The 19,096-nt window shown below is 41.2% G+C and overlaps 1 protein-coding gene across 3 annotated transcripts in view; it reads right to left on the reverse strand.

The window, feature by feature from the left end:
• Positions 1-19,096, reverse strand: part of EBF2 (early B cell factor 2) — a 192,930-nt gene that overhangs the window by 17,387 nt on the left and 156,447 nt on the right. For all 3 annotated transcript variants that reach the window (XM_023759117.1, XM_006095016.3, XM_023759118.1), the window contains 3 exons: positions 2,035-2,123; positions 634-699; positions 351-528 (listed from right to left, as the gene is read on the reverse strand). In XM_023759117.1, the coding sequence (XP_023614885.1) occupies positions 351-528; positions 634-699; positions 2,035-2,123 (333 nt within the window). The remainder of the gene's footprint in view (positions 1-350; positions 529-633; positions 700-2,034; positions 2,124-19,096) is intronic.

Raw genomic sequence — 19,096 nt, forward strand, 5'->3', positions numbered from 1 at the left:
CTTCTTTCCATTATTCAGTCTGATGATCAAAATGGTAGAAGTATAAATTTTATTCAAATAATACCTGTAAATCTGATTCAGTAAGCCTAAGCTTTTCTAAAATCATAATAATCAGTCTGGTCCTTAAGTATTTCCAGGTAAAGGCATTCTACCTGTTACCAAAAAAACTAAAAATCTAATAATACACCACTTATAATCTTGAGATAACCCAATAGTATGTGATTGCATTGCTTATCTGGGGACACACTCTTTTGATGGTATCTAAACCAAATTTTAGCTCCTTGCACTCAAGCAGACTAACCTTCTAAATGTATAAATTGTTTGGATTTTGACTCTGAGAAAGGTAGTACCTTGATTATTTCCCTGTGTTGACTCTGAGATGCTGACCCCAAGTTGGCTGCCATAAGAATTGATGCCCATCATGCCACTGTGAGCTGGAGAGCTGGAGAGAGCTGGGATCTGGCTGGGATTCCGGGGGACACTGTAGAGGGCTTCAGCAATATCTGCGGCTCGCTTCAAAATGATGTCCTACGGGGAGAAGGGGGTAAAATCATGTCCTGCAAAGTGGCAGGTTGAGGTGAGCATTTCATCAGGAGTCAAACGCGGTATAGAGTATGGATGTGAGCTCCTAACCTGGTTATTGTGTGGTGTGCCGTAGAGGGCCTCCACGAGATCCGCAGCTCTTTTCAACAGCATTTCCTAGAAAGAAAAGAAAGAGTGGGGTATACGCAAAGGAAGAACCCCAAATGGCAAACAGAAAGGAAAATTATGTATAAAAATAAAACATCCAGACATCCCCCTAAAATGTAAATAACTAGCCAAGAAGTCCTATGTTTGGTTTGAGAGGTAGAATATCATACATATAAATCCCTCTATAAATATGTATCTACATGGAATTCCTCTAGATAAAACGGATCCATAAAATGTGGTGCAACCAAAACAGAGAACAACCAAATCGGGGGTAGAGTTGGTTAAAATTAATAATGTAATGAAAGTTTTATTAAGAACTACTTTCCAGGCCATTTCATTAAAAAACCTGGTACTCTCTCTAATTAATCAAGTATTCTGAAAATGATTGATTGGCCTGTGTTTAGCTGCTTGCCAAGGAGTTGTCCATAGTACTGAAATTATCTTGGCAATGCCTTCTGCAAAATTTTATTCTAATAAAGATGAATTCTTCCAATAATATTTCCCCCTGTTCATTTTAACCAGAGAGAATTGGTATTCAGTAATCCCTTTCCTCTCATTTTGTCTTTTCCACCTCCTGTTTTTAACAGCCTTTTAAATTGCTATTAACCTACTTTCCAGATATCACCTAATTTAATAGTGGGGCTGGGGATTTTTCCAACTGGAAATAAAAGTATGATGTAGAAGCAACTGTGGTACTTAAATTTTACTCACAGTAGAGAAAACAGAGCATAGCATATTATAATGTGTGTGCGTAAAATGCAAACATAAATGTTAAAATGTATTAATTCCCAATTAATTGAATACCTAATAGATTGATGTATTTTTAAAAAGAAAGCTAAAATAGTGGAATAGATTTATGATATAATTTTCATAAGCAAATTCATTTAAAAGTGATGCGTTCCCTATAAATTGTAGATGGAGGGGTTTTTCACTTCATTAAATGCCTGTATACATAGTAAGTCCTCAATGAATACTTGATTGAGGACTAATGTGTCCCTGTAATTATGTGTAAATAAAATTATATTTAAATACAAAGGAGTGAGAAATTACAGTTTTAAGCAATTATACAATTATTCATTTTCATCAAGTTGGCAGTGTTTTATAAGCTGAATACTCATAGTGTATCTGTTTTATAGGCCCAAGTTTTCAGATTTCATATTTCCTCAGAGATTAATCATCTTATATTTCACAGTTAGTAAATATTTTATGTGCATCTTGTATCTAAAGCTTAGCCAAATTTCAAGACCTAACTTAATTTTAGAGGGATTTAAGGTTCTGTATTTATCTAAATTTGCTGAAATCCTACAAGACGGTTTTCACATGTTAATTTTCGAAGTGTTTTACCTTAGCTAATCTCTCAGGATCTCCAGGATGCCTTGGGATGACTTTCTGCAGCCTCTGGAAGCCGTAGTCTATGGTGGGTTCATTTAATGCTGAAAAAGAAAAGTCCTCTTTTTTTTAGTATGAATCCTCTCCACAAAACAAACTTCTAATTAAATCTTCTGCAGGTAATAGAAAGGTTCTGATATTACCTGTCTAAGAATTGATACATAATGATACAATCAGTTAAAGATTTTTGCTATCGACATTGGTTAATTCACACATATCTTTGGAGTTAATGGTAATTTAATGCTTTTTTCCCCATTAGAATGATTGCAAAATTTCAGAATTATTAAAATTATTTTATAACTTCTGCCTTAAGTGCACACACTTGTAATCCTCTGCTCAGTCTTACATAATCAGAAATATTACACAATAAACTCTTCCCCAGTTTCTGAAGACAACAAACGACCTTTACATGCTTCTTCCTTCCTCCCATCTTCTCTTTGCCAAGTATACCTTTATCTCCTATTAGTTCTTCTCCAAATATCATTTTTTTCATATATACATATATATATGAACTTCCCATGGGTTTATTCTCATTAAGCCCTGTTCTTATGCATAATACACTTTCCGATTATATTTCCAATTATATTTCATCACATGAACATTTGTTTAATGTCAGCTCCACCATATACTGCAAATTCCATACTTGTTTTGCTTTACCGCTGTGTTCCCGCTGCTGAAAACAGTGCTTGGCACACAGCAGGCACTTCGTGTCAACAATAGTCAAGTGAGTGAATAAATGAGTGAATGAATGACATATTTCAGCATTTCTACTATGCTAGAGTTTTTGAAGTAGATTCCTTTAACCTTCTTCCTCTCTTCCTTTCAGTTTTAAGTTTGTGGTTTAAATTTTGTGGTTTTGAAATTAATGCATGATAAAAGTAAAGAAAAAAAGATACAAAAAATAAAGCAATAATCACCTGCTCTCCCGTTAGGCAGCAGTAAACACAGTTCCTTTTTAACCTTCCTTTCTGCATACATTTTATGAATATTTGTTGCTATTACTCTAGCAAAACCACACCTCTTATTTAAAAATATAAAAAATTTTGAGTATCGAAGTAAAAACAAAATTACTCATAACCTCATCAGTTTAGAAATGATGTGGGTTAACATTTTTGCTTATATCCGTCCACATATAACACACACATACTTAAAATTATTCAGACATACTATTCACACTGGTACATAACCTACTTTTATCTATTTAACAATATAGCAAACTTTCTCCCAGGTTATTAAATAATATTTTATAACATTATTTAATATCCCTGTGTATTTTCACTATATAGTATATAACTTATTTAAATAGTTTCCTAATGTTAGCATTTAACATGATCCTAATTTCTCACTATTGTAAAAATCAGAGCAATAATTATTCTTTGCACATAGCTTTAATTATTTCAATTGGAAAATTTCAAGAATTAGAATTACTTGACCAAAATTTATCATTATATTAAGGCCTTTCACACATACTGTTAATCACTCCTCAGAAGAATGTACAAATTTATACTCCCTTCAGCAATGCATGTCGTCATTTTAACTTACATTCGTTTATTCATCAGTGAAGTTGAATTTTTTTTCTGTACTTGGTGATTTTAATTTCTTCTCTTATGAACTACTTATTAATAGTTTCTGCTCTCTTTTCTATTGGGGATTAGTCTTTTTTTTTACTTGTAAAAACACTTTTAAGTTAGTATTTTTAACACTCTGTCACTTTACAATAACATATCCCAATGTGTTCATAGGTATTATATGTAGAAAGATCACAGACCATCCCAACTCCAAATCTGGTTAGTACACACACACACACACACACACACACACACACACACACACACTATGTGTGCTCGTGTTTACAGATTCATACATATGAGAGTTCTTCTTTAGGTCCAACAACAAAATGTGCACTGCTCATCATGTAGGTAATACGTTTTTGGTTGCTCACTTTTATTTTTTGCTATGTATTTCATTTTTTGTTGTTTTTTATTATGACTATGATTACCCTCTCATCACGTTTGCTAAGAGTTTTCCTAGAACCTAAAATCACTTTAGGTTTTTATATGTCTGTGCAGACAGTATTATGAGAGTAGTGTGGCAATATATGGCATAGTCATTAATAGAATCAGCTTTACGCCCAGCCGGCACGGCTCAGTGATTGAGCATCTACCTGTGAACCAGGAGGTCATGGTTTGATTCCCGGTCAGGGCACATGCCCGGGTTGCAGGCTCAATCCCCAGTGTGCAGGAGGCAGCCACTCAATGATTCTCTCTCATCTTTGATGTTTCTATGTCTCTCTCCCTCTCCCTTCTTCTCTGAAATCAATAAAAATATATTTTTTTAAAAAAAGAGAATCAGCTTTAGATCGTGATCATTAATTTTTCGAGCTTCTGTTTATAATTCATCTTATGAGTTTGCCATCAAAATTAAATGAAACAATTTATATGATGCCCCAGCACAGTTCTTGGCACATAAAAGATCTTAATTGTAGCTACCTGTTATTTTGAATCCAAATCCCTGACAGATGTCATTATTTTTTTTGTTCATTCTTAAGCTTGTACATTAATAGCATCTATATGTTATGACCATTTTATCTCCTGTTGATGGACATGATCCCATTTAATTATTTTAATCCCATTCTTGTGTTGGCTAAAACTTCCCAAATAGTGTCTGAAAATGAGGATGGGGTAGATATTTTTGCTTGCTGTCCTCTAAATGACACTAATGTTTCACCACCAAATGTGGTGATGGCTATTCGAGACAGATATTAGCATGCTTTGATAAGAGATTTTATCAGAACTTACTAGAATTTCAGAAAATTACAATCATATTAATCTTCTCCCAATATTTCCACAATTAAATGTTTATTCATGAGTGTGGAATATAATTTACTTAGTATATTTATGGATTCAATTTGTTAATATTTTCTTAAGACTATTGGTGTGAAGATTAAATCAATTAAATTACCGAGAATAGTGCCTAACACATATTGTCAGCAAATGTCAGTTATTATTATTGTTGCTGGGAATTTGTGTCTATATCAATAACTGGGATTGTGCTCATGGTGCTATCCAGCCTCTGATTGATTTTTATTTTATACCAGCTTTGAACAGTAAATTGAAAAGCTTTCTATATTTTATCTTATGCTCCATAAAACTTTTATAGCATGGATATTACTTCTTGACCAAAAGTTTGAAAGAACCCCAATGAAATTGCTCTGTCAAAGTCACTGAATAACATTTTAGCCAAACCAAGAGGCACTTTTCCATTCTTATCTTAAACTCAAGTTAGCATTTAACACGGAAATACTTCAATCCATGTGCTTTCCAGAATACACCTGCCCAGTGTCACTCTACGTCCCTCGCGATGCTCTCAGCCTGCTTACAGGACTGCTCTTCCTCAGTGTCTTGCAGATGGGATGCTCTTCACCACAGTTGCCAAGACAGTCTTCTGCTCAGCTACACAACTCCTGCTCGAGCCTCATCAGTGCCCCCATGATTTCCTTGTCAAGTCAGATGCTGACTATCACAAATCTTTATGTCCAGTGCAGTTCATTTGCCTAAGATTCAGCCTATCTATTCCAACTATTGGCTGGAAATTATACTTGGATGTCCCCTAGACTCTGCCCACTCAAGATACCCCAAGTCCAAGAGATTTTCAGTAAATTGTCCATCAGCTTGCCAATGGAAAACCTTGGAATCATTCTTGATATCTCATTATAATTGTATTTTTTAGGAAAATCATGCATATCATCAATATTTTAAATGTTCTAATATTGATTCTACTATAGTAATTTGTGTAAAATTCAAATCCTCTATTTCTGATTCTCCCCCAACTCTTTGTTGTAACTTTCTTAATAGCCATATTTCTAATTTTATCTTTCTTTTGTTTCCAAGAGAATATCCTAAAATTTCTAGGTGATTAGGTATTAAATTGTTAATTATTTATTCTAGTTAATTGGATTGGATTTTTAAAAGGTGGCTTAGAGAATATCTGTGTTTTGGAATTTATTAAGTGTTTTATGAATTAATATATATTAGTCTGTGTTCTGTGGCTAATGCTTCAAATATATTATTTAATATATCTTTTGATCACATTATTTAACATATTTTATACATAATTGCTACTATAAATTTATCCTTCCACATATCCCTGTCTTTCTAATAGTTTTTCGTGTATATATTTTCCTCTAGTGATTAGGAAGATACACATCCTATTTTAATATAAAGCAATACCTTTAGAGTTCTTAAAAAATATTTTATCTTTTCTAATTACATGAGTCTGTTGAGCTTTCATATATATATATATATATATTTGCTTACCTTTAATTTCCTGACCTCAATCTCTTTACTTTTATGTGAATACTACCTCCCTCATTGTTATGTTTTGTTGAAAATATCCTCCTCTATATTCGGGGGAGAGGGGGGCAGATTACACATTTGCATTCACATTACCATCTTACCCAGAAACACATGTGAGAAGACCCGGGTGTATAATCAGAATCATTCTCTAAACTTGTTTTCACCACTTAGCATTATAATAACAGCAATTTCTGCAGTCTTTTTCTTTTAAAAAAAATAAATCTTTATTGTTCAGATTATTACGGTTGTTCCTCTCCCCCACAGCCAGCTCCCCTCCACCCAGTTCCCACCCCTTCCCCTGCCTTTACCCCCCTCCCACTGACCTGTCCATAGGAGTACGATTTTTGTCCAGTCTCTTCCCGCACCCCCCACACCCTCGTCCCCCCAAGAATTGTCAGTCCGCTCCCTTTCTATGCCCCTGATTCTATTCTATTCACCAGTTTATTCTGTTCATCAGATTTTTTATTCACTTGATTTTTAGATTCACCTGTTGATAGATATGTATTTGTTGTCACTTTGTTGTTCATAATTTTTATCTTTACCTTTTTCTTCTTCTTCCTCTTCTTAAAGAATACCCTTCAGCATTTCATATAATACTGGTTTGGCAGTGATGAACTCCTTTAGCTTTTTCTTGTCTGTGAAGCTCTTTATCTGACCTTCAATTCTAAATGATAGCTTTGCTGGGTAGAGTAATCTTGATTGTAGGTTCTTGCTATTCATCACTTTGAATATATCTTTCCACTCCCTTCTGGCCTGCATAGTTTCTGTTGAGAAATCAGCTGACAGTCATATGGGTACTCCCTTGTAGGTAACTGTGTTTCTCTTGCTGCTTTTAAGATTCTCTCTTTGTCTTTTGCTCTTGGCATTTTAATTATGATGTGTCTTGGTGTGGTCCTCTTTGGATTCCTTTTGTTTGGGGTTCTCTGCGCTTCCTGGACTTGTAAGTCTATTTCTTTCACCAGGTAGGGGAAGTTTTCTGTCATTATTTCTTCAAATAGGTTTTCAATATCTTGCTCTCTCTCTTCTTCTGGCACCCCCATAATTCGGATGTTGGTATGCTTGAAGTTGTCTCAGAAGCTCCTTGCACTATCTTCATATTTTTGTATTCTTTTTTTGTTTTGCTTTTCCGGTTGAGTGTTTTTTGCTTCTTTGTAGTTCAAATCTTTGACTTGATTCTTGGGATCCTCTAGTCTGCTGTTGGATCTCTGTATATTATTCTTTATTTCAGTCAGTGTATGCTTAATTTCTAATTGGTCCTTTTTCATATCCTTGAGGGTCTCACTATATTTCTTGGAGGTTTCTAGAAGATTCTTGAGTAACCTTATAACTGTGGTTTTGAACTCTATATCCAGTAATTTGCTTTCCTCCATTTCTTTCATTTGTGACCTGTTTCTTTGTCTCCGCATTTTGGCTGCTTCCCTGTGTTGATAGAGTGGCTTTGTGTGCTAGGTGTCCTATAGGGCCCAGTGGCTCAGCCTCCCTAATTACCTGAGGTGGACACTCTTGGTGCACCCCTTTGTGGGTTGTGTGCATAGTCTTGTTGTAGTTAAGCCTTAATTGCTGTTGGTGTCACTGGGAGGAATTGATCTCCAGGTCAATTGGCTGTGAGGACCAGTTGTGTCTACAATGGGAGAACTTCTGTGCTGGAGACACCCTTATGGGGCAGGACTTGCTTCAGTGGGGCTTTGGTGCTCACTGAGTCTGACCCTGAGTGTGTCTCTTATGGATATGAAGAGTTGTAATCTGGATGGTCTCACTCTGACCACTGGGTAGACTGGCTCTTGGATCTCCATGGAGGTGCAAAGTCAGCCACTGCCTGAGGCCACCCAGGAGGAGCTACAGAGAGATCTGCAGATTCCTCCTCTTTGTTTGGGGGTGCCCAGATGAGGCACAGCTGTGAAGTAATGCAGACTGCTGATGAGCCTTAGGCCTTCTTTTGGAAGCTCTGGGGTTCTCTGACCCAGCTACAGTTTGACAGGTTTTTTTAGGCGGAGAAAGGCCAGGCCATTCGTATGCAAAAGCCTCTGCACACAGCTTGGCTGGGGTTGTAAATTGGGTGGGGCGAGGTCTCAGGGACTCACCAGGGCGGAGCAAACCACAATGGCTGCCAGTCTGCTCTGCCTTGGAGAGGTCTCGGGGTCTGTGTCCTGTGGCCCCGTGCAGGAACAATGAATGCTGCAAGCACCTCTGCAAGAAAGCCGCCCTCACGTTCTGGTCTGATGCCAGACAGTACAGTTTCTCTCTGTATGAGTCTGGGTCCCCAAATTCTCACCCAGAACTGGAGTTCAGAGCAGTCGGGAGCTTGTATCTCCCTCTCGATTGAAAAAGACAACAGCGTACCCAGCTGCCAGCCCCTTTCACGTGTGCCTCCATACCTCCACACTTCCACACCTCTGCACCTCCTACCAGACTCAATGTGCTTTTCTCTTTCCTTCTAGTTGTAGAATTTCCACTCAGTCAGCCTTCCCGTGGTTCTGGATGATATTCGTTTTGTCTTTTAGTTGTAGTTTTAATGTGGTTGTGCGCAGCAGCAAGTTCAGGTGTTTACCTATGCCGCCATCTTGGTTGTCCTCCAGGCTCTTTTCTGCAGTCTTTTTCTTTAATAACAGTATTTTTAGTGGCAGTAATATTCAATCGTGAAAACCATTATTTACACAGTTAGAATTTACCGAAGGCTTACCATGGTACCCGCACTATACCAAGCCTTTTACACACATTAGCTCATTTACCCTCATGACAACCTCATGATGTGGGTTTCATCTTCATTTTAAATGCAGTTCCAGGCAGTGGAGGTGGAGTCTGTATCCGGGTTCTCTAGTCCAAGGCCTGTGCTCCTAACTTTTCCTGTGTACAGCTAGAGATGTTGTTCCAAGCCCCAGCCAGGAGTGCCAGCAGCCCCTGGGCCAAAGGCTACCCCTCCGTACTTAGCTACTGGACCAGAGCTGGTGAAGAGCAGAGGAAGTGTTGAAAAGTGGCCATGCCACCCTCTGTTTCCTATCACCCACTCCTACACCCCCCCATGCTTCCTCCCCAGCTTCCATAAAGCCCTGCAGACCTGGAGAGGGAGCCTGGGCTGCCTGACTTCCCTGCCACTGTGGGAGGAGGCCCCATTTGGTATCAATCAGTAAACACAAGCAGCTGCCCCGTGCTGCAGGGCGAACAGACTTGGTGACAAAATGCTCTAAATCAATCATTGCCTGGTCTCTTGTCAAATATGCACCATTTCGTTTCCTATATGGAGAAAACGCAAATCATGGATATGGGTATCCTCACAATGTGCTCACTATAAAGTAAGGCACTAGCCACACAGTAGAAAATCTACCTCCCTCCCCACAATCCCCTCTAAGCCACTCACTCTCTCCATTACTGCCCTTGTCCCTTCCTTCCCATTTGCATGGCTACTCTCCCAGGCTGGGTCTCACCCCTCTCACTGGAGCTCTAGCGGCCACAAGGGCTCCACTCCTCTTATTCCTCAGTCCTTTCTGCTGCCGGCAAAGGGTTTCTCTAAAGCTGGGCTCTCATCAGTACGCAGAGGTGGATGGAGATGATGGTTTCCCTTTCATAGAACGTATCCTACATTTGTACCCACTGTTCTCTCCTATTAGAGAGAGCACGGGGTGATGTCTGGTTTATCTTGCCCAACCCTCCTCATTCCCCCCTAAATCAGAAATAGAAGACTATCTTGGCCATACTGGGTCAGCAATTCATGTTTTAAACCGAGTATGTAGATTAGGCATACCCATCTATTTCTTATGTTGAGTGTTTTGTTTTATTTTGTTTGGTTTGGTTTGCTTTGCTTTGGTGGGCTCTGCCAGACTTTATAGGCTCCAGCTGTGGTATGGGTTATGTGTGTATCCAAAATGTAAAAAACTGCAATAAAACACACTGTCATCTATATGGACAGAGAATAGGTACACATGTGTACACACACACACACACACACACACACACACACACACACAATGCCATTTAATCAAGTGCACGTTGGAAGTAAAAATCAGAAGTTAAAACTGTTTAGTCAACACCAAACCATAATAGGAAAAGTGAGTTAATGTTTCAAGTGTTCAACTCGAGGTTGGACTGTAAGTTTTACTTAAACTGACTTCCCAACTGGCCAGTTGTTTTTGTATCCTATGGATTCAGCCTCATCTTGATTCTGCTTCCCCCACCTCACCTCCTGGTGTTCTCTCTTTTCAGGCCTGGTGTGAGGCAAGTAAACCTCTATTAGCTACTGAGGTGCCCAGGACCAGCACCAAGATGGTCTCTGAGGGCCAACCAGATCATTAACCGCCATCATCAGTGTGAATTTACAACCTCTCACACCACATGGAGTGCGGGGGCTGTGAGGCCCTGCCAACCTCCTAGCTGACAGGGACACAGAGAAATGCTGGCAAGGCAAAAACAGAGTAAATTAAAAATACACTTCAATCTATAGGCTCTATTTATCTATGTCTTTCTTCAGTAACATAACATTAAGGTAAAAGGTCACATCCCCACTGAAATATAATTTATATTTACCTTTTATTAAATAATTATGGCATGGAATGAAGTTAAATATTACAGGAGGTAATCAAGGGGGAATTCAATAGAGAAAACTCAGACATGAGAATTTAGTCTTTGCTATACATAGAATGTCTTAATCCTCCACTGGGAGTCATTTGGGTTTGCTTAAGGAGTTTAATAATACACATTTCAACTGCCACAGAATCTAAATCCCATTTGGATCAGCCTTGGAAAAACTTTCATCAATACCTTGAGATTTCATAATATTTCTCCTGAGAGCCTGTATCTTATGTGTCATTTCTCATTTGATTGTGGGTATAAGATAGAAGGTTACTTACATATCTTGGACCCAACAAATAGATGCAGACTATGAGCAATGTGTGAAGAGTTTCTTTTATAAGTAAATAGTACTTAACTAAAAATATCTACTGGGAACCACTCATTTAAAAATAATAATAAAAGCTGGCTGGCATTCAATATTAATTTTTCCAAAGGGTTGGTGAGATGCATAAATTCTATATGATATTTTTTGTTTCCTTAAGAGGAGGCACAGATACCAGATAATGCTTATTCCAACTTTTGTCTTCACTTCTGTTTCCCAAAAATATAGGGGACACTGGGAAACATGGGAAGGGGATTCATTGTTAGAGTCCTGGCCAACCCTGACAAAGACAGCATTTACACTGCAGGCAGGAGGTACTTATACCCTTGAGCAATAGGACTACTGATCATCAAGATGGCAACATCAAGCACTGATGGAGTTCCTTTTCAGAAATTTGAGGAGACAACTAAGCTGATTGGCAGCTCACTTGGCTGCCAATCTGGGATGTGGACCTAGGATTCAGTTTTCCTCACTAGTCAGCCTCCAACTGGAGCCTAGGGTCATCGTGGAGTTTGTGGCTGGCCATCAAGAGACCCATAAAAGTCTATAAAGATTGAGCCCAGATGTGTGTATGTACATATGTGCATTCATCTGCAGCAAAGGATCCTCACTCTTATCAGAAGTGCACGGTGCCCACTGTCTCCTGAGGACTCTAGCCCACAGAACTATGGGATCTCTCCAGTCCTACCCTAATTCACAGCCTTCTCTAACAATTAAGAAAACAACAGGGGAAAAAGTCTGCTTAAAAAAACTAAAATCTGTGACTGCCAGATAAGCACCAAATCAGAAGATGGACTTTGACAAGCAAGCAGAGGAGAAAACCTGCATCAAGGAATACCTTTCCATGTGGTCAAAGATGGTCACTCTGTTGTCAGGACTGGAAGGCGTAAAAAAACAACCTGCCTTGGGGAGGAACTTAGATATGCACAGGTTAGCTCCCGCCCTCCTGCCACTTTAGGACTTCTGCTTTTCCCTCTCAGTGTCCTTGTTTTCAAGGGGCTTTGATCCTACAAATTGATTCCCTGACATCTGCCTTCTTTGTGCTATGAATTTGGTTCCCCTCTCTCCCCACTTCCTTCAAATTCCTCCTCCAGTCATCTACCTTCTGCCCCACTCTTCATGTGTCCAACATTCAAATGCTACATTCACCCGGCTGGTATGTCTCAGTAGTTGAGCATTGTTCGATTCATGGTTCAATTTCCAGTCAGGGCACATGCCCAGTAGGATATGTGCAGGAGGCAGCTGATCAATGATTCTCTCATCATTGATGTTTCTATCTCTCTCTCTCCCTCTCCCTTCCTCTCTGAAATCAATAAATTTTTAAAGGCTACATTCAATTAACATTTTAATTTTCCCAAGTCATACTTTTTTTAATAGCATTTGATTGTGTGGTGGAGATAAAGCCATCATGGCCTGGGCTCTGTCTTAGTTCCAGACCCTGACCTATGACCAGGCCAGGGAGACTTTACTTTATTTCTTTGCAAAGACAAAATTTTGGGCTAAATGGCCTCTAAAACCCCTTGTAAGTTGTTGCATCATGTGATTCCAAGACCATTATTTGTTTGATGCAGTGAAATTCTTCTTTGTGAAGTGGAGATGGGTGGGGTTGAAGTCATTAAGCTGTTGAATGAAGTTGTCTATAACCTTTGATATAATAAAATCTCTCCCTACATCCATTTGTTTCTAGGTAGCAAAAGTTCAGTGTCACCAATTAAAAAAAGAAAAGGACAAAGTTAACATAGGAACAAATGATTAAGAGGTGGGGCCTGCTTTGTGGGTACAGGACAGAGAACACGAGGTGAGAACAGCAGTGCACAAGTGAAAGATTAGACAGAAGCCTTTGATATTTAATTTTAAATGAAATATTAATTTAATATTTAATTATGCTTTGGTTTCTAGAAAAACTGCAGCAGCAAGACAGGTTGTTTGAAGAAGGGAGTAATATACATGGTTAAGGAGACAACTGTAAAAATTAAAGATAAATTTCAAGGGTAAATCTAAATGCCACAACAGAGCAGTTATGAATATGCTCGTGCGCTCTGTAATGTGTATTTAGAATATTATAACTGAGAACACCAGGCCATTAAGGGGCTGAGATGTCTCTAGTGAAACAGCAGCCCCTATTCTGGGGCCACCAACGGAGACATCATTCCTCAGACTAAGCTGACTGGCAGATCTGGATTTCACAAGAGCTGGGGTGGAGGCAACTCCAGTAAAACTACAGGCTGTCAGGAGGGCCATTGACTCAACCTGTTTCCAGTGTGAACAGGGAACAATTGTACTCAGGCCAGATTTTGATGTCTGAATTGGGCATTTTTAACTAAAAATCAGATTCATATCTTAAATGGACTTTTTTCAGGACAATGGTATAAGAAAAAGAAGTAATGTGAGGTGGATGAGCCATTAACATTTTCCATCAGCTTGCACATCTGTTTTGTGCAGCTTTATGAAAGGGGGACCCCACACCTCACGCCAAGCCTTGGAGATGAGGTTGTTCAGGGATTTGGGAAAAATCTAGGCCTCTCATTTCTCCTCCCAACTGCTGCCTGTTCTTGGACATTTTCTCTTTGATTAACACTTTCTCCCAATAATGAAAAGGGGGAAGGTAATCAAATGTATTTGTTTGTGCTAAAGTAAAAGATGAGAAGTGTTCTGCGGGAGGGGTTGTTGAATTCTTTGGTTTCTCAGGCTCTCTGGATTAGCCAGGGTGTTTGCCAACTTCTAAGTTCAACCACTCGCCTTGGAAAGCAGGCCCTCTGTGTGCACCTGGCCAGCTGGGCTGGTGGGTCTCCTCTGCTGCTTCATCCTCCCTTGAAAACTCACTTCCCCTTCACCCACCTCAGATCCAAACTGGTCTTTTATGTCACCTTCAAAACCCTGATTTCTAAGTACCACATAGGAGATATAGTCAATAATCCTATCAAATAAAGAGGGAATATGCTAACTGACCCTCACGCTGTCACAAAGATGGCGGCGCCCACAGCCAATAAGGAGGGAATATGCTAATTGACTGCCCTGTCCTTAAAGATGGCAGTGCCCACAGACACAAGATGGCAGCACCCAGTCCCCTTAGCCCCGCCGGGGTGGCAGGCGTGCGGCAAGGCCAGGCCCGCCCCTAGGCAGGCCTGGCCACTCTGTGTGCCTGCCTCTGGAGTCCCCCAGTCACCTCAGCCCCCCAGCTGCCCAGGGCCATCCCAAGGCACAGGCAAGCCTCGGATGGCGGCTGCCCAGCCACCCAGGGCCAGCCCGAGGCGCAGGTAACCAGGGCTGGCCGAGGCTTACGCTGTCGGCAGTGGCAGCAGCAGAGGTGTGAATGGGGCGTCGCCTTCCCCTGATCCCCGGGTCGCCTCCCGCCCCTGAGGGCTCCCGGACTGTGAGAGGGGGCAGTCTGGGCTGAGGGACTCCCCCTCCAATGCATGAATTTTCATGCACCAGGCCTCTAGTAGTGTAATAATTGTCTATGTTGTCAGATGAGTACTAGACTTATTTGATGGATCACTTCAAAAGATATAGAAATGTCTAACCACTAGGTTGTACACCTGAAATGAATATAATATTGTGCGTCAACTGTGATTTAAAAATAAATTAAAAAACAAAACAAACAAAAATCTGATTTCTAACCTAGATCCAGATATTAAGGGCACAATGTGGCAGGGCTTTCAAATAAAATTCAGCCCTAGTTGGTTTGGCTCAGTGGATAGAGCGTCTGCCTGCCGACCAAAGAATCCCAGGCTCCATTCCGGTCAAGGGCAGGTACCTTGGTTGCAGTCTCCTCCCAAAACCAGCCTCTGGTCAGGGCATGTGCAGGAGGCAACCAATCGACATGTTTCTCTCACATTGGTATTTCTGTCTTTCCCTCTCTCTTCCACTCTCTCTAAAAATCAATGGGAAAATATCCTTGGGTGAGGACTAACACAAACAAACAAACAAAAACAAAACAAAAAGAATTCACCTTTTACAGAAAAGACATGCAAAAGGCCCCCTCGCCCCCCGCCGTGATCAAACAGCAGTGAGGGAGGAAGCCACCTGAAACTGTGTTCCTCTGCCAACGACTCATAGTGGTGAATTCTGCTTCTATTTATATATACACACCTATGCATTTCTATATAATTTCATCTCCTCATAAAATAAATATCTTCTTGTTTTAGGTTAGAACATTTAGGCAAAGAATATTTAAGTGATTTGCCAGAAAGTTGGGACTCAAATACAGGCCTCTGAATGGTGTCACTCACTGTTGTCTGCCCAATGCTAAGTTCTCTCAAGTTTAATAACAAAGTGAAATCTGTACTCTTTTGGCTTCTGCAACTTCAGTTATCCATGGAAAGGATAACTTCTAAGGAATGTTAAGCCCTTCATAGGCTCCCATTCTGCGATCTGAGCACCAGGGCAGCATGAAGCATCCCTTGAGCCCCTCAGCTCCTTCACCAGGCCCGTCTCCTGTGCACTTCCTCAGAGCAGCGGCCAGGGAGCCGAGGCCATTGGCATTTGTTAGTAAAACTACCACATGAAGCCAAACACATGGCCTTGGCATAATTTCTTCTACTGTATGCATGGTATTGGTAAGCAGCACAGGTTAATGGTTAAGAACACAATTTTGGAAAAAGCTAGAACTGGACCTAGCTTGGTGACCTTAGGCAGTAGGAGTCTCATCTATAAAGTTAAGATACCAATAGAACCAGCATGATGGGGGAAAGGTGGTGATTACAGGGGCTCATAAGATAAGGCCTGGCCCTACATGTTCAAAAGATGACAGATGTGATTACTGAGTTACTGTCACCATTTTTGGCCTTCCTAGTTCTATCTAATGACAGGACTTATGGGAGACTTCTTAACCAGCAGTCAAATGTTTAGCCCGGATTCTGCAAAGAACCACAGGAACAACTGTGCCCATTGACACACACATCCTCAGTGACCTGCCATCAGCTCATGCAGTACGACTTTGCACAGGTTTCTGTGGATGGTGCAGATTTCACCATTACAGACCAAAGCAACTCCACTTCCAAAGGCCGTGCTCTACAGTCTCAAGACGCCGAGAAGTCCCAGCCCAGCCAGTAACTGTGGCCCCATCAGGTGTCCCTATCAGGCTTATTTTCTGCACTGCCCGTTCTCTGTGGAAGAGTCTGTGAGGGGAGGAGAGAATCTCCTGTCCCTAAGCCCCAGACAGAGGCAACTGGCTCTTTCCTGTTGAGCCATGTTCTCCCATGGATCTCCAATTCTGCCGCAGCAAGCTGCACTTAGCACATCATGCTTGGAGGAAAACAGACCTGCAGTCACGTGTCTGAAGAAAATATGTTGTTTTTCAGAGCCCTGATGTTGTTTATGCTGTTCTTGGCAGCAACAACCATGGGGAGCTGATTACTGCATTTTGGCTAATTATACCTGGAAGTTACATCTAATTGGCTTGGGTTTATTATGGTGGTATGTCCTTAGATACAGGAACCACCAATGTTTGGACCATGGACTTAGGATGTCTGTGGTAAGGTTGGGGCTGAAGAAGAGGAGGTACTTCAGAGGCTCTTTACCCACCTCCTACTTTTTGAGTCTCCTTCTAGGAAGTTCCACCTAAAACTAAATCCTATTGTGTTCACAGTACAATGACTCAGTCTCATCAGAACTGCCCCATGTTGCAGAGTACTCTACATGCCAGAACGTCTCTACACCAGCCTGGTGAGCAGAATTCAGGTTTCCCGAACTCATTTCTTTGTTTAAAATACAAATTCTGGAGCCTCCCAGAAGAGTATGATTCGGTATATCTGGAATAGGGCCAAGCATGATTCTAAGCTCAGCCAAATTAAGGAAACACCTCTGGGTAATAGTTTGATTAGTATCAGAACTTTGTAGAGGAAGAAAAAGAGGCTCAGAGAGGTGAGGGCACTTGACAAAAAACAAGCCATCAATGACCTGGCTGCATCTAAAAGCAGGTCTCTGGCTGAGTCTAGTGTCTCCGCTTAGACCCCCCCACACACACACACACCCCTCCGCCTGCTCACTCTGTTCCCACAGCAATGCTCCAGGCTTCAAGATTTTCTTTTCCTCTGGAATCCAGATTCTATTTCCCACTTCCCCACCAGAGCTGAGAATTTGCCTTGGCTCATGGTGGTCTCCAATGCACTATTCTATAACTAAGCACTGGATGTGAGCCCAGGGGAGTTGATCTCCCAAGAGGCTCAGAATGGGGGGTCTCAGGGGGCCAGGCTGCCTGGAGCCCCGAGAGGCCTCTGTCTGTCACCTCCCAGGGAAGAGGCCATGGCTCTCCAGGTTTGCTGAGGCAGGCCTCAGCTCTGAGTAGAGCAGCCCCATCTTCAGTCAGCTGGGAAGTCACTGCCTATCCCATCTCTGGACTAAGATTCCCAACAGGTTGTAAATTAGCTTTCCACATCATTGGGCAGGCAAGACAAGAGAACACCAATCCATTTCCTGTGGAGTTTGAATCCCTCGATGGACAACATCAGCCACTTGTCTCCACCAACCTGTGTCTCATTTGTCCTAACAACCTCAAGGTGGAAGTTTTTAGAGACAGTGGCAGCCCCTCGAGCCATCCTGAACAGTGTATTTCTGTTTTCTTCCCTGATTGTGAGAGAACATACTATTGTCTCCCCACACTTCTCACCCCTAACTGCCCCTCAGGTCCTTCCTTCCCAAAGCAGTCTTCTGAAAGAAGCCCCACTGCTTCCCTGGCTAGAAACATGTTCTTTGTACCTAGAGAATCAAGTGCTGTGTCAGTATTTAAACATGTGTGACATTAATTTTCACATCATATTTTCTTCATTTAATTTTTTTTACTTAATCCTCACCTGAGGATATTTGTCCATTGATGAGAGAGAGAGAGAGAGAGAGAGAGAGAGAGAGAGAGAGAGATCAATTTTAGAGAGAAACATCAATTGATTGCCTCCCACTCATGCCCTGATCAGGGCCAGGAGTCGAACTTGCAAGACAGGTACATGCCCTTGACCAAGAATTGATCCCTGAGACCCTTCAGTGAACAGAACGGCACTCTAACAACTGAGAAACACTGGCCAGGGCTCTTCATTCAATTGTTAATTAAAATTAATTTTATTAGAAAATAATAAAATTATTCAACATGGGTTTGAACTGCACAGGTCCATTTACGCACAGCTTTTTTTTTTTTCCAATAAATATAGTCAGCCCTCCATATTCCTGGTTTTGCATCCGCAGATTCAAACAACCATGCCTGGAAAACAGAATTTTTGATCCATGGCTGGGAATCGGTGGACGCAGAGGGCCAGCTGTATACATTGTTCTACTATATATATATATATATATATATATATATATATATATATATATATATGCCTAAGCAATCATTATGACCAAATGACCAGAATGACCAGATGACCAGCTGGTAGCTATGATGCATATTGACCCAGACCTTGCTGCTGGGGCCCTGGCAGCCCTGAATCTGGTTCACCCGCACCCTGGACCCAGACAGGAGGGAGGAGGGAACCTGATTCCTTGTGTAATTGGCCATTGGTTAGTTTGCTGCTGGGGCCAACCTCCCACGGTCCCTCCCCACAGCCAGCCAACGCCCCAATCGGCCCTGCTCAGGGGGGCGGCCAGCCAACCTCTTGCAGTCCCTCCCCCCAACAGGCCAGCACCCCCCATCGGCCCTGATAGCCGGCCAGGCCGAGAGACCCCACCCATGCATGAAAATGTGCACTGGGCCTCTAGTTTCATATAAGGGGCTTGAGCATCCTGAAATTTTGGTATCTACGGAGGTTCTGGGGGATGGAGGGTACTAAGAGGTGACTAAGGTTTT

The sequence above is a fragment of the Myotis lucifugus genome, unplaced genomic scaffold (genome assembly GCF_000147115.1).
Source record: "Myotis lucifugus unplaced genomic scaffold, Myoluc2.0 scaffold_148, whole genome shotgun sequence".
Taxonomy (NCBI): Eukaryota; Metazoa; Chordata; class Mammalia; order Chiroptera; family Vespertilionidae; genus Myotis; species Myotis lucifugus.